Genomic DNA, 13,990 nt, shown 5'->3' with positions numbered 1-13,990 from the left:
CGGGGAAATCTGCCGAGTCTGCTCAGCGAGGTGGGGGCACTTGGGCTTCGTTACGGCACAAAGCGTGGTATGTACCTGGATAAGCCAGGTCGACGACGTCTGAGATGGCGGTTCGGTTCATATCGTGCCACCTCGGAGAGACAGTGGAGGAGACGGCGTACGCTGTATTACTTGAGGTTATCTAGATATTCCCTCCTGTATTCCCGCACGTCCTTGTCCCTGCACGCTCCCCGCTTCCCGGATTATTGCATATGTCCCGAGGCCGGCGTTCACATCAGGGCAGTGATCGGCACAGCAATGCCGGTTATTGTCTGCCAAGCCCCAGCGAGCGCACTCTTGTTCCGTGTTCTTTAATCATTTACGGGCAGCCGGAATATTGCTAGCAGCAACCTAGCCAGGTCCATCGATATCGCGATGTCGTGATACGCCCGCGCATCGCGCACCTGCTGGCCGCTCGCTCCGGCTTCCCCGTGGCGCTCGACAGAGGCGTCCCTGGTATTGTCAATAGCGACCTTTCCCAGTCTGTGCGGTCAGCGAATGGGAAATGGCAAAGGCCGCACCCGCAGAGTTGCCCGCCCCAGGGCAGGCTGGTCGACCACGTGAACAAGGCGAGAGACAGAGCGGCACGGGGCAGCAAGGCCCTCGCGTTGAGGCTCGCTGACGCGAATGTGTGAGTGCCCGGAGAGCCAACGCCTGCTGCGTCCAGGCCCATAACTTGCTGGACTGACAGAAGACGGTGAAGCAGCAGAGAGTTCAACTACCGACTCGATTCTGAACCGTGTAAATGCCAGGTGTTCAAGAGCAGGCAGAAGATCGCGCTGATGGGATGCTGAACCCCAGTATAGGCCAGCGGCGACCACGGAGCTAGGCCGTCGATAGGGTTACCGCGACTGTCACCGCCCGTGTTTCAGTGGTGTAAGTATCTGTAGAAGGATAATATCTAGCATTGACTTGCAAAGGGCGAGAATTTCCGTTTGGGATGTCGATCTTGTTGATCTGTGACACAGAGTATGATTCGGGAATAACAGACTTCCACGAACTAGAATGCCACAGATAGCATCGGCTGGTCCACCACTGTGTTTGCACTAGATTAAAATGTGAGAAGACTGTCGGAAGCAGACTTCTCAGTGATCCACGAACTATGAGATGGTCTGGAGCATCCAATGTTCCAATCAGCATCGCTCGCAACAGAAGATCAAACCTGCACAGTGTATAGCGATCATTGACAATATCCGGTGTTGAGAATAAGCGTATCATTTTCTTCGGGGTGAATGCTCCTTGCTTGATTTAACACCCTCGACTATTCAGATCCCTCGCGATCTCGATCTCCTGTAACCCACACAGCCAGTGTCGGTCAATGTCTACTGACGTTGTCGAAATCGGAGGTTCAACCCTTGACCACGTAATCAGGCTTTTGTCGAACTGAGACATCCGGATAGAAGATTGAGTCGAGAAATGATCATAGCGAGATAGTACCTGTTGCAACTTTAGCCACAATCGCGTCTTTGATTCTGATCGACAAACAGTGCTACTTGACCATGCCTTCAATGACGAAGGACGAAGAGCCATTGCTGCCCACTCTTATCTTGCGTGGACACCATGCAAGCCATTGCAGGCTGCAGCCTGCAGGTAGCTAGATAACATTGGGCCGATGGCGGTGGTGATGACTGATGGCTGGCCTCCAAGAAATATCGGCATCTGCACAAATGGACCGCTGCCGAGCAAAGGAATAACCCGACTCACAATATCGCGAGAATTCAAACGACAAATTCTACTCCCACAACGAGCATGGCTGAAGCGCGTACTTACCCAGCATCCCCCTTTTCATGCCTCCAGACATTGTGAGATCAGGCAGGTCGTGGAAAATCCACGAAGAAAACATAGTCAGAATACGCGTTGGGACGCCATGAGAACAAACACCGCTCCTGTCAACAGTTGACTTGTATGAGTGCTTAGCAGACCAGCTTGCCAATTCTGTTAAGCAGCTCATCAAGAAAAGCCAAGTAGGCTCTGTCCTCCCTTTTGTTGGCACATTCATTGACCTCCATGCTAGGTGTCATAGTGAGGCAGGACTTCCTAGACAAAGAAAATTCCGAATCGAATAGTATCGGATAGAACAGGCAACACTCGTATGGGCCTGAAATTGTTCCTGATGATTCACTCGAGGACCAGTGCCAGCAAGGTAGAAATAGTGCTCAACGCCCACCCCCAGGCAGAAATGTTTGCCACGTACTGGAAAATAGCATACCTGAGCTCTGCGGGTTTGTGAACAACCTCTGCTTGGTGGAAGGTCGTGAACAGTTGGTTCCCTATCGATGATGTGGTACCAGGACATGCTTGCAAGCAGTGAGTCACGACACGCTATCACCAGCAACTGAAGGCTAGGAACTACTGAATGAAATTGTCACATTCATGCTTCGTCCCACTCTGGCAAAGACCTTTCCCGTGTCGCCTGCTGAAATGTTGCCCGCACTTACATGTCAAGATATTCCCAAGCCTTGGCTCCGGTCCCTGGGAGAATTACTCAATACGTCACGCATACTCTGTTTGCACCTACAGCTAAGGTACAGTCACTACCGGTACAGAGCTGACATCTTATAGAATGACCTTCCTCCTGAGAGACTCTTCCTTTGGTCAGGAACTCTTCTTACCACCAGTGCCACCGCGAGAAAGCCATCCTCTTCAATTTACACAAAGAATTCAAGTGCAACCCGCCGTTATCAAGTTTCCTCTAACGAAAGTGTATCGGCATCAATCACGCAATCAATCCTGTTCCTTCTGTCCTAGGACCGGCCTAGGCAAGTATCTTCCAAAGACGCTTCGAGGGGCCAGGCTGACAAACTCAATACCTAAGCCTATCGTCACGTCAACATGAGTTCTTTGGTAGGCCGATGTGCGCATTTGGTTTTGAACGACGAATGGGTTCTCTGGGAGGCTATGACCGAGGACAAGACAAAGGGTAATCCGCACAAGGAGCTGATTCCCTGCCCTTGCAAGGGCTTTACCAAAGAGGCACCCAAAAAGGTGAGGATGTGCGCTTGTGGTCACAAGCGGAAGAATCACTATGCGAAGGCATCGGAGCCTCAGTGAGGGTTGAATAGATCAACATTGTGTCATTAGAGGAGCAGATCAATCTTCTCATTAATACAAGACTTCGGAATAGCGTTGGAGGAACATGGCCATGTTGATTAGGAGGGATCATGCGGTAGTTATTTACCTCGATCATCGATGCTAGTATTGACTCGCAAAATGATGACAATATCTTCATCTGGGAATCGTTTTGTTCGTCGAACGTATTATGTCTCTTCCTCTCCTGTGCGAGTGTCAGCACTAGGATCCCTGATGATGGCTTCGGAGGTGACCAATCAAGAGGTCCGATCGAATGATCCCAACATATTATTGACCCACACCAGGGAAATTCGTCCCCCTTTTCAACTTCAAGATTCGTTAAGAAAATCATCGCGGTAGGAACAGCGAAGCCTGGAAGGATGGCATCGTTTGTGTGGCAAATACTCGGATGGGGACCCAGCCGGGTCCCGCCGGCAAGAGACCCAACAGACGAGGTCCTCCCTTGCCACACTTGGGATGATTCCAAAATGCTCCGGTCATTCACGGTTATGTGGATGTTCCGCTTCGAGGATGTCTTGGACCCGGACATGCTCCATGCGGCACTGGCGGAACTGTTTGAGATGGACGGCTGGAGACGCCTTGGTGGAAGGCTCAGACTGAGAGTATGTGCTTTTGATTTCAAATGCCTGATACAACACCAAACTATATCACACTGACAAACCAAGACAGCCAGACGGCAAGGGAGAAGTCCATATTCCGAAGAAGTTCACGCCGGAGCGGCCCGCCGTCTACTACACCAAGGCGCACCACGCCATGCGCATGTCCGACCACCCGGAGGCCGCCAAGCTCCCCGCCGCAGGGTCTCGCCCGGCAACCTTCCCCAACGCCCGGCAATACGCCAGCCTCAGCGTCGGGCCTGGCGCTCCCCAGTGCATCGAGGACTTCTTCTACTCGGACCTGCCGCAGTACGCCCTCCACGTAGTCACCTTTGAGGACGGGACACTCGTCACGGTGAGCCACAATCACGCGACGAGCGATATGGGCGGTCTGTCCACTATCATGTCCGCCTGGAGTCTGGTCCTCGCCGGCAAGAAGGACAGCGTGCCGCCGCTCGCTGGATGGGATAGCGACCCCATGGCTGCCATCTACAAAGCCGAGCTGACAGACGGGGTGCCTCTCGAGAGGGCGCATATCGAAGACAAGCTTCTCACGGGGTGGCGTCTGGCCGTCTTTGGCATCCGGTTCCTGTGGGAGTCTACCTTTGCGAACCACGAATCGCGCATCCTCTGCATCCCTCGGAAGGTCATTGATGCGCTTATGGCACAGACGCGGGGCCAGCTGCCCCAGTCGGTCGACTCCGAAACTTCGGAAAAGCCATTCGTCAGCGAGAACGACGTAATTGTAGCGCTGATGCAGCAAGTCTACGCAATGGCGCACCCCGCCGGGTCGCAGCGCACCATCGCCATCCTCATGGCCGTGGATCCTCGTGGCCGGGTCGGGTCGGCTCTCCGTCCGGACACTGCGTACGTACAGAACGCTCCGTGCGGCGCCTTCGTCAAGTGCGCCGCAGCAGACGCTCAGACCATGACTCTTGGTGAGCTAGCTTCGCGGTGCAGGAGCGACGTCGTTGCGCAGACTACCGAGGCCCAGATCAAGGCCAACGCAAACCTCGTTTACAGGAGCCTGTTGGCGAGCGGGACTCAGCCCATCGTCGGCGACTGCACGATGGAGTTTACCAGCATGTCGAACTGGTCCAGGGGCAAGCTGTTGGAGAAGACAGATTTTGGGCCCGCGGTCGTCACTCCAGGGAAAGGTTTGACACCCGGGAAGCCTGTATATTTCCAGGCGCAAAGCATCGAACCGAAGAATCCTCTGTCCATGACTGTTTGTATCATCAACGGCAGAGATGTGAACGGCGACTTGTGGATGAGCTGTGATCTGAAACCCCATGTTTGGACTCTTCTGATGGACCACTTGGGCAAGATCGATGAAAGTGGATGAGAGGGATAATGATCGTATCTTTTTCACTTTCTAGTAATATTGCTTGTAGAATCTATATTTATCAATATTCTTATCTCTATACCCGTTCCTCACCGGGCTGATCAAGCAGATACATCAAACTCGTCAATAACACTGCGCGGCTTGACGAACTTGCCTAGAGGTTTGTATTCCAGTTCGTCAAAGCCAAAGCCCTTGGGCCCGCCGATCTCAAGACCCCTCGCGGTCGAGGTCCATTTCTCTGATGCCGTCATACCAAGCACAACCACGGGCAGGCCGTAACGGTACTCTTGTGTGCCCAACGCCTCGCCATTCTGCGCATCGATGACACAGACCAGATCTGGGACCATGGCCAAGATCTAAAGCCACCCCGCCGATGGTCAGTTGAAATACAGCGAAAAGAGTTGCAAGATGGGATTCACTTACCTCTTCCTTGCCTGTAGCATCAATCTTCTTGGCGTAGATGTTCTCGTTCTTGAACGGGATAATCAGACGCTCCTTAGCCGAGCCCTCGGCGGCAGCGGCGGTCGACTCGATGATGACCTCGCCGTACGCATGCCCCAGACGTGTGACGCGCTCGACACCGATGATCTTGCCCTTGAAGAGAACCCTGGCCGACTGGGCGCCGCCGACCTCGGCAATGATTGACTCGGCCACGGTGTCGATGGTGTTGGTGCATCGGGACAGGGCCACGGCACGGCCAATTCTCCAAGACAGCGACATTGTGTTCTCGACGACCCACTCCTTGGTGTTCTTGCCGGACACTGGGCCCTTCGCGCAGCCGACGTGGGAGCCCATTTGCGACAGAGCACCACGCAGGGCACGTTCTGCGTCCAGCTCGGAGCGGGCTTTCTTCATGATCTATATTCGGCATATAGTTAGCCACTTGTTCACTACCGCTTTTAAAGTGATGACGACTCACAATTATCCTACCGTTGCCATCAGAGATGCAGGTAGGTACCATCACTGGCTTAGGCTCAAAGACGACTGGCGTCGTCTGCCATGATACTGGGTAGGCTCTGCCCATCCAGTCACCATCGATGGCTGGGATGTCTAATGCCGACGAAGCACCTATGGCGAGGCCCTGCAAGCCGTTTCCTCCGCCGATCTCGAGCGGAATGACAGCAGTCGGTGTCTTGTTGAAATACTCGTACAGCTCACGCTGCGACTCCAGGATCCTGTTCCGGTAAGTCAGCTTGTGCGCGTCTTGTGGTGCCAATCTTTGGAGGAGACTCACTCGTCTCCATGGGGCTTCTCGATAGAGACCTGTGGTGAACCCTTGCCGCCACCGCATGCAACGATGTCATCATCCTTGAGGTCATGAGGCGAAATGACCCGGAGCGTGGCACCTTCCCGCAGCATCTCTCGCAGACGGAGGAAATGCTGGTAGGGATTGCCGCCGCCTCCCGTCCCCAGGATGTAGCAGCCGATTGTGATGAACTCTAGGTCGGTCTCGGACAAGAGCCATTGTCTGTTGGTAACCTTGGGTTTGTACGAATTAACATACTCCTTGGTGAAGACTACCGAATGTGATGAGTCGGGAACCTCGGAGGAGTCCTCGACACCAGCCTTCTTCTGGGCGATATGGTTCGTGTCGTCTGCAAACTCGTCCAGATCGCCGTCTGCATTGACCGGCACGTCCTCAAAGTCAGTCCGAGAGTAGTCAAAATCGCCCACTGCTTTCACAATCATGCGAGACTTATTGGCAATGTACTGCATTCTGGTATCAGTATGGAGACAGATCTTGGTTGGCCATGGTGCGGAAGAAATACCTGAAGTGGGAAGCTGTCCATTTCCGCAATGGTCACGGTGTCTCTCACGGCTCCATTCTCGACCGCCTTATCGACGGCTCTTTCGCATAGATCTTGCATGATCTCATCTTTTGTCTTTGTCTCGGTGCTCTCGACAGAGTCGACCACACCGCTAACGCGGGCCGTTGCCGCGCCGATTGCGTTGGCCACGCCCGACCAGTTGGGCTTGACAACTCTGCTTGCACCCTCGAGACTGTCGGGAGCAATGACTGCGCCGCCTCCGACAAGCACGACGGGGATATCCTCGGGCGATGTCTTCATCGTGTCCACAATGCCTTCCAGCATTGATTTGACCTTAGCTTTGAACTCGGGCAGAGTGGACTCAAGGCCTTTGCCCTCCAGTTTTGATCGGTCTCCAATTTCCACGCTCTTGTCTGCCAGTACAGTGTAGTCCGTGGTGGTCGGAATATTGCCACCGAAGATCAACGCCTTTTGCTGGATCTGGTAGCCCACACTCTCCGGGCCAACTGTCAGGTTTCCGGCCTTGTCGTGGCTGACTATTGATCCACCTCCAAGGCCGATACTCCTGACATCAGGGTAAGAGAAGTTGGTGCGGACGCCAGCGATCTCGCTATACGCCGCGGCCTGTCGCGGGAATCCGTTGCTCAGGAGGAGGCCGACATCAGTCGTCGTGCCGCCAATGTCTACAACCATCATGACTTCTTTCTCCTGCTCCTGCATCAGGAAAGCCGCACCCCGCATGCTGTTGGTGGGCCCGCTGGAGAACGTCCGAATGGGTAGCCTCGCGGCGGCAGCGGCGGGAAGAATGGTGCCATCGTTTTGCGTGACAAAGACGGGGCATTTCAAGTTCAGGCGGGAAATGGCGCTTTGGAACGAGTGGATGGTCCGACGGGCGAAGGGTAGAATAGAGGCGTTGAGGACGGCGGCGTTCTCCCTCTCGAGGAAGCCGATGTTGGCCACGTCCTTGGAGCAGACGATGTCGGCTTCGGGGTAGATGCTGCGGATGATCTCGGCCGCCCTCTCCTCCTGCTTGAACACGATGTCGATGGGGCTGAACACCCCGATGATAGCGATGCTCTTGATCCCCTTGGCCCGGATCTCCTCACACTGACTCCTCACCGCGTCCTCGTCCAGCTCGGCGATCAGCGTCCCGTCAATCTCCAGCCCGCCATCGATGATGCCGCGGTGCCCGCATATGATGTTGCGCAGCCGCGGCGGCCAGTCGATGCCGACGGGGATGTCCTTGGAGAAGGGTCCCGCCAGCCGGATCACGCCGACCCGGGCGAGGCGCGACTGGTCCATCTCGACGACGGCGTTGATGAAATGGGTCGTGCCGATAGTGACGCTGGCGACGTCGGCCGGGTCGACGCTGGACTGCGCAAACATTTCGCGGATGACGTTGTTGATGCCATCGCTCGGGTCCCTGGTCGTGCTCGACTTCTTCCACGCGCGGATGCCCCTGTCCGGCTGGGAGGACTGCGCCAGGTCCAGGATGACGCCGTCTGTGTTGGTGCTGTGTGATCCGTTAGCATTTACAGGGCATTTTCCTCTCCGGAAGAGACCGCCCGTTTGCGACGACGTACCCTCCCACATCAACGCCAATACGGAGCGTAGGTGGTGACTTCATCTTGTCTGACAACGATGGCATACGCTGCTCTGCGTGCGAAAGAGGTCGGTCTGTAACCACGATGCAGGATTCGATCACTGTGAATGTAACTTCATGTGAAGGGTCGATAAGATAAACATTTGTGAGGCTCAACCAAGGAACCCGTTATTACAAGTCCAAGCAGCCCGATCACGGACGTCGGGGCGTCCCCGAAAACCGAAGTCGGCAAAATGACCGTGTGGGCTGACGGGTGTGGCGTAAAAGTGCCGTCGGCAAATTCCCAGTCGGCCAACTTTAAACGTCTGGGTCCTTATCAACCGTAGTGGCTGGGACTCAGGAGCGTCCATTACAAGTAGAGGCAAGAAATCGTGTGTTCCTAGGTCAATAGGGCAAGATATTGCACGAGACGGGGAGATAACAGGTTTGAGGCCAAGGCACTACCGTGCGGAGAAACCCAGGTCTGCTCCTCTTTTCGACCCTTGTCTGATTGTTCCAGAGCGCTCCCAGGCTGAGGGAGCTCATCTGGGTGTCGAGGAATTGCCCAATGGAGTAAAGCCCGATGCCGATCTACGGTCTTGGCAGCTCAAGTGCCCGGTTTTGATAGTGAGATAACTGATTCCCGGGACCATCCCCGGATAACAGTCTCCCAGGGCATGGCACGGTTGGCCGATCGGCATGGGAATAAAATCCCAGTGGCCCGGTCCCTCATATGCCATGTGGAAAGGGTCCTGTCTTCCCCTCCGATTGCATAATCCATTAGCAAATTGAAACCGGAGACACATGGCGACGAAAGCTCTTCGCAGGGCCCGAGAGGCGGCCGTCCTCAGGGCCGATGAGACGCGCCGTGAGGAGACGACGGCTTGGTGCAACCGCGATCTGGTGCCCATGCCGCCGTCGCGACGAACCTGGGGCTGGTTCAACTTCTTTGGAGCTTCCGCGCTGTAAGATGGACAACCTCTACTATTTGGCCTTGCAAAGGAAATCTATGTACTAACACGAGACGCATGACTGAAGTGGCGCGCTCAACGTCGCGACATGGCAGACACCCAACACTTTTCTGACGCAGGGTCTGTCGGTCGGCCAGGCCATGATGATTATCGTTGTATCGCGATTCTTCGTCTCGTTCTTCGCCTGTGTCGTCGCCTGGTGTGGCTTGACGTGGCACGTTGGCTTCACGGTCCAAAACAGATTCACTTGGGGTTTGCGCGGAGCCTACATTCCTCTTCTCCAGCGCGTGCTGCTGAACTTTATTTGGACTGCTCTTCAGTGTAAGTTTATCGTCTACATGCCGTCTTAACACATCTAACATGGTCCGCTCTCCCAGGCTGGAATGGTGGTAAGCTAGTCACGTAGGTCATACCCGTCATGAGCTACCTTGGCATTGAAATGATTCATTTGGCTAACAAGGCTTATTGCAGTGTCTGCCTCACGGCACTCTGGCCTTCCTTTGGACGCATGCGAAACACCTTGCCTTCGAGCATGCCGACAACCACCCAAGAGATGGTTGGCTTCATTGTTTTCTGGGCCATCTCCGTCCCCTTCCTCTTCATCCGGCCGGAGCGATTCAAGAAACCCTTCTTCTTGTCCAGTTTGGGCTGTGGCATTGCCATGATCTCCATGATGATTTGGGCGCTGTCCGTTGCGAAGGGTGTGGGACCGGTGTTTTACAAAGGCCAGAACGTCCCCGAGACCTCACGGTGGAGCGTTTCCTGGATCATCATGGCTGGGCTGAACCAGGCCATCGGCCAAAAGGTCGCTGGCATGACCAACGAGAGTGACTTCTCTCGGTATTCTGGCAGCTACTCTGCTTTCGTTATCGGAACGGTCTCTTGCCAGTGGATTGTCGGCATCCTCGTCTCCCTTGGTGGCTTGGTGACCACGGCAGCGTGCCAGGTCATCTATGGCAAGATCTGGTGGAACCCACCAGACCTGATGATGGTTATGATGGACCGTGAGTTGACTCTGTGCATATGCCAATATACCTCACGCATGTACTAATGATGAACACAGACGGCAATGGATCATCGGGCGCCCGGGCCGGTTGCTTCTTCCTCGCTTTGGCCTTCACGTTTGCGGTCCTCTTCCAGAATGTCTGCGGCAATGCTGTCGCTGGAGGCATTGACCTCGCTGGTATATTCCCGAGATACATCGACATTCGACGAGGTGCCATTATCACACTGGTTGCCACATGGATCATTCAGCCCTGGCAACTAATCAACAGGGCTGCGACTTTCGTCTCGGTGCTCAGCTCCTTCTCTGTCTTCTTGTCGCCTCTCTTGGGCGTCATGATCTGCGACTACTTCTTCATCCGGCACCAGAAGATTAAGCTCAACCATCTCTACCACCCCGAAGGGTCCGACTACTGGTTCAGCCACGGCTTCAACCTGCGCGTGATCCCGGCCTGGATCGCCGGGTGGGCGCCCACCATCGGCGGCCTGGTCACCACCGTCGGCAACTACAAGTCCGCCCCCGACGCCCTCTTCCAGCTGTACTACACCGCCTTCTTCAGCGGCCTGTGCATCTCCTTCACGCTCTTCTACGCCATCAACTTCTTCTTCCCCATCCAGGGCCGCGGCGAGTTCGACGCGTACGACGACTGGGCGACCTTCACGCCCGCGGAAGCTGCCAAGTTGGGCGTCGTCCCCCACGTCGACGCCGAGGAGCTGGCCCACATCCCCATGGGCGCTTCCGGGTACCGCCGGCCTGCGCCGCTCACCCAGAAGGAGATGGAGCTGAGGGCAGATGCACCGGTCATCGAGGGGACTTCTGCCGAGCCGGCCCCCGCCAGGCGGTGGTGGAAGCTGGGCAAGAATGGCGATGCGTGAAGGGTCAGGATCCGTGCCGAAGTAAGAGTTGTGCACCTAGCATCAGTCACAAGATATCAAAATATGTGTCGTGAGAACTAGGAATGTGGGAAATGGTAGAAAACACCATACAATTGACAGTACAGGGGGCATAGCGCAAGATTAGCCTTCCAGAGACATTGTTCTACATTTATCGTCAGTCACCTGAGTCGAACTTTCTATGCTGTCAATTTACAGCCAATTATAAAGCCTCGCAAGTCGATAACGAAGTGCAGAATAGCCTGAGAAGCAAAGGGCAGATTTGTTAACAGAAGTTCATCAAGAGATACATCAATGCATCAATGCAACCACTACTCTGGAGCGCCTGAATACCTTGGTACAGAATTCGACACAGCTCTCCATACCTGTTGCCATGTCCACTCAGGAGGGACGCCTTCCCAGCCAGGGAAAGAACCAGCAAGTCTAATCCGATTATAGTTTCCATAGCCCTCAACACCGCCATCATGGCAAAGTTGCAATCGTGGCGAGGATCGTGGAACAACTTGTATAGAAGGAATGAACTTGGAATATCACTTAAGCCATCAATACCTTCTCGTCTTTATGACCATATGGATCTAACTTGGTAATATTAGGTGGGAAGCCCGGTCGAATATGTAGCTTCCAAGGGATAAGGTGAGAGACATATGGGAAACTGCCCTGAGGGGGATCTCCCTAGCGGCGGTAAACGATTTGGGGAAGTTCCACATTCAAGAGCAGCCAAGAGTTGCAAATATGGGGAGGACGAGCAGAAGAACCGTGGTTCTGTCTGCCCTAATGTAAGTGCTTCGGGTACCGGAAACTGCTGGGAAGCCAGGCAGGATCTACTTCGGAGCGGAAGATTTGCCTATCTGCTCAAAGTTGCAACCGTAAATTGTTGATGTCAGCGACCGCATCAGCACCTGCGAGACTCATCATGGCTGTCTTCTATGCGATTGATCCCCTTTGCGATGCCGACTTTGAGCGTTTAAGCCACATTTGCGAAGCGTCTGCCACAGTTGCACACCCTGCCACCCGCCCTGAACGACAAAAGCACCCAGCAGGGTCAAAGAGACCCTTGGCGGATCGCCCCTGGGACCGCGCAATACAGCAACTGCACCGGAGCATTCTGGGAGAATATTGGACGCTCGGCTTATTCCTCGAAGCTTTCATGTTTGATCGCCGGTACCTATGTGACGATGCATATGGCCAATACCGACTCAACTCCTACCTCTGTCCCGTCCTTCAATCTGTCGCTGCAATTCTCTACGAACAGGAGTGCGGTGGCCATCTCGAGCCTATCGAAGGGGCAAAATTCAACTCCTTCATATATCGTATACACAGCGTCCGAGCGGTCGACTTAATTCCGTCTCTTTTCGAGCACATGCTTGTCATCGATTACGGCCTCGGAATACATCCACTGCGTGGAGGAGGCTTCTGGTCACCGGTATGGTTTATGTGGCGTGACCTAATACCGCATGTCAAGGAACTGGCAAAGCATCTCTGCTGGATGGTGGGCCAGTGTAGCCAGGGTGCCATACCGGGCATGGATATGTTGGACTTTATGGGCCATCGCTTGAATCAGATAGGGTACTCATTCAATATGGCTGACGTTGGGATTATGCTATTCTACTACCATACTCATCATACAGAGTTAAGCCAACAAGAGTACTTTGAAGGTTTTACGGGCTATACGGGGGTTCTGAACGAGCTGGTTGCAGAGATTCCGACGAGAGGGCCAGGCCGTCTTACTCGGAAGCTTTCCGTCGACTTCTACGAGCTTATTCCAAAATGTGTCAGGAACGTCGATCTTCGACATGAACTTCGCGTTGCCGTACTGCAATTGGCGATCGAGCATGGGATCAGGATCCGTGGCCCTGAGATTACAAAGGACTTGTCGAATTGGGCAGCATGACAGAGAAGCATGTTGAGAATGATGCGCGAGATCGCGTTTGGAAGTGGTAAGTAGCCTTGCTATTGCATGCTGGTCAAGCCCGAGGTATTCCTCGCTGACTCTCGGTTATTCGAGGTGGAGGCTCGCAGTCGGTATTGGAGCAAGCCTCGGTGTTTCAGTACTGCTGGTACTGACTGCCGTACTTGCGTATCTCGGCGCAAAAAGGAAGGGCAGCGGCACTGCCTCTGGAGATCACAAATAGTCTCAAGGACTGGATGGCGGGACATTGTATCTCAAGACTCTCCTCTATGACTAGTATTACTACACAGGGAAACTGGACATATCTATGAAATATGAGCGCGCGGGGACATGGGAGCGAGTTCTGGTTGGCCAAGAGTTGCTAAGTAGTAAATTGGCGATGTAGGATAGAGAATGATAAGATGACAGAATCCTAGCGTGCACTACGCTAGATATCATTGTTGCTTGTTGCGTCCTGCTTCAATGACGAAGAGTTGAATCAAAACATCATCACCTATGCCAGACAGAAGCCTTACTCTTTCTTTTCAGCCCTCTCCTCTTCCAGAACAGAGTTTCCCTTGATTATCTGAGCAAGGTCACATCCATAGAGTAGATTCCCAGCGGGGTCCCATCGCTCGCATCGCCGCCAAGCATCACCTGAGGAGCCTGTCGAACTTGTCGTTGAGCTGGATGAGCCTAAGAGTTCCGATGCCTTTAATGCCTCCGATACCGCTAATGAGTACGATGTTGCCCCTGTCACGCCCATCCAGCGGTCAGCTTCTATCCCGCCCCATCGCCTCCACCAACGTGCAAA

The 13,990-nt window shown here is 54.2% G+C and overlaps 4 protein-coding genes across 4 annotated transcripts; 3 read left to right on the top strand and 1 right to left on the bottom strand.

Annotated features, from left to right (window-relative positions):
* Positions 1 to 2,871: 2,871 nt before the first annotated feature.
* Positions 2,872 to 5,070, top strand: E0L32_002250 (uncharacterized protein; the record flags this gene model as incomplete). The annotated part of the gene is made up of 3 exons (XM_031136418.1): positions 2,872 to 3,024; positions 3,414 to 3,731; positions 3,799 to 5,070. 3 exons carry the CDS (start codon positions 2,872 to 2,874, stop codon positions 5,068 to 5,070), a joined length of 1,743 nt encoding a protein of 580 aa, XP_030988465.1.
* Positions 5,071 to 5,171: 101 nt separating this feature from the next.
* E0L32_002249 (uncharacterized protein) lies at positions 5,172 to 8,466 on the bottom strand (the record flags this gene model as incomplete). The annotated part of the gene is made up of 6 exons (XM_031136417.1): positions 5,172 to 5,426; positions 5,494 to 5,928; positions 5,990 to 6,245; positions 6,305 to 6,780; positions 6,840 to 8,352; positions 8,423 to 8,466. 6 exons carry the CDS (start codon positions 8,464 to 8,466, stop codon positions 5,172 to 5,174), a joined length of 2,979 nt encoding a protein of 992 aa, XP_030988464.1.
* Positions 8,467 to 9,225: 759 nt separating this feature from the next.
* E0L32_002248 (uncharacterized protein) lies at positions 9,226 to 11,270 on the top strand (the record flags this gene model as incomplete). Its single annotated transcript, XM_031136416.1, has 5 exons — positions 9,226 to 9,386; positions 9,460 to 9,713; positions 9,770 to 9,794; positions 9,864 to 10,396; positions 10,456 to 11,270. 5 exons carry the CDS (start codon positions 9,226 to 9,228, stop codon positions 11,268 to 11,270), a joined length of 1,788 nt encoding a protein of 595 aa, XP_030988463.1.
* Positions 11,271 to 12,201: 931 nt separating this feature from the next.
* On the top strand, positions 12,202 to 13,179 carry E0L32_002247 (uncharacterized protein; the record flags this gene model as incomplete). The annotated part of the gene is made up of 1 exon (XM_031136415.1): positions 12,202 to 13,179. The coding sequence occupies one exon, from the start codon at positions 12,202 to 12,204 to the stop codon at positions 13,177 to 13,179; it is 978 nt and encodes a 325-aa protein (XP_030988462.1).
* Positions 13,180 to 13,990: the final 811 nt, after the last annotated feature.

Source organism: Thyridium curvatum (assembly GCF_004353045.1).
Source record: "Thyridium curvatum strain D216 chromosome Unknown NODE_9_length_649264_cov_80.371750, whole genome shotgun sequence".
Taxonomy (NCBI): domain Eukaryota; kingdom Fungi; phylum Ascomycota; class Sordariomycetes; order Thyridiales; family Thyridiaceae; genus Thyridium; species Thyridium curvatum.
This window is presented reverse-complemented; position numbering and strand designations above follow the sequence as displayed.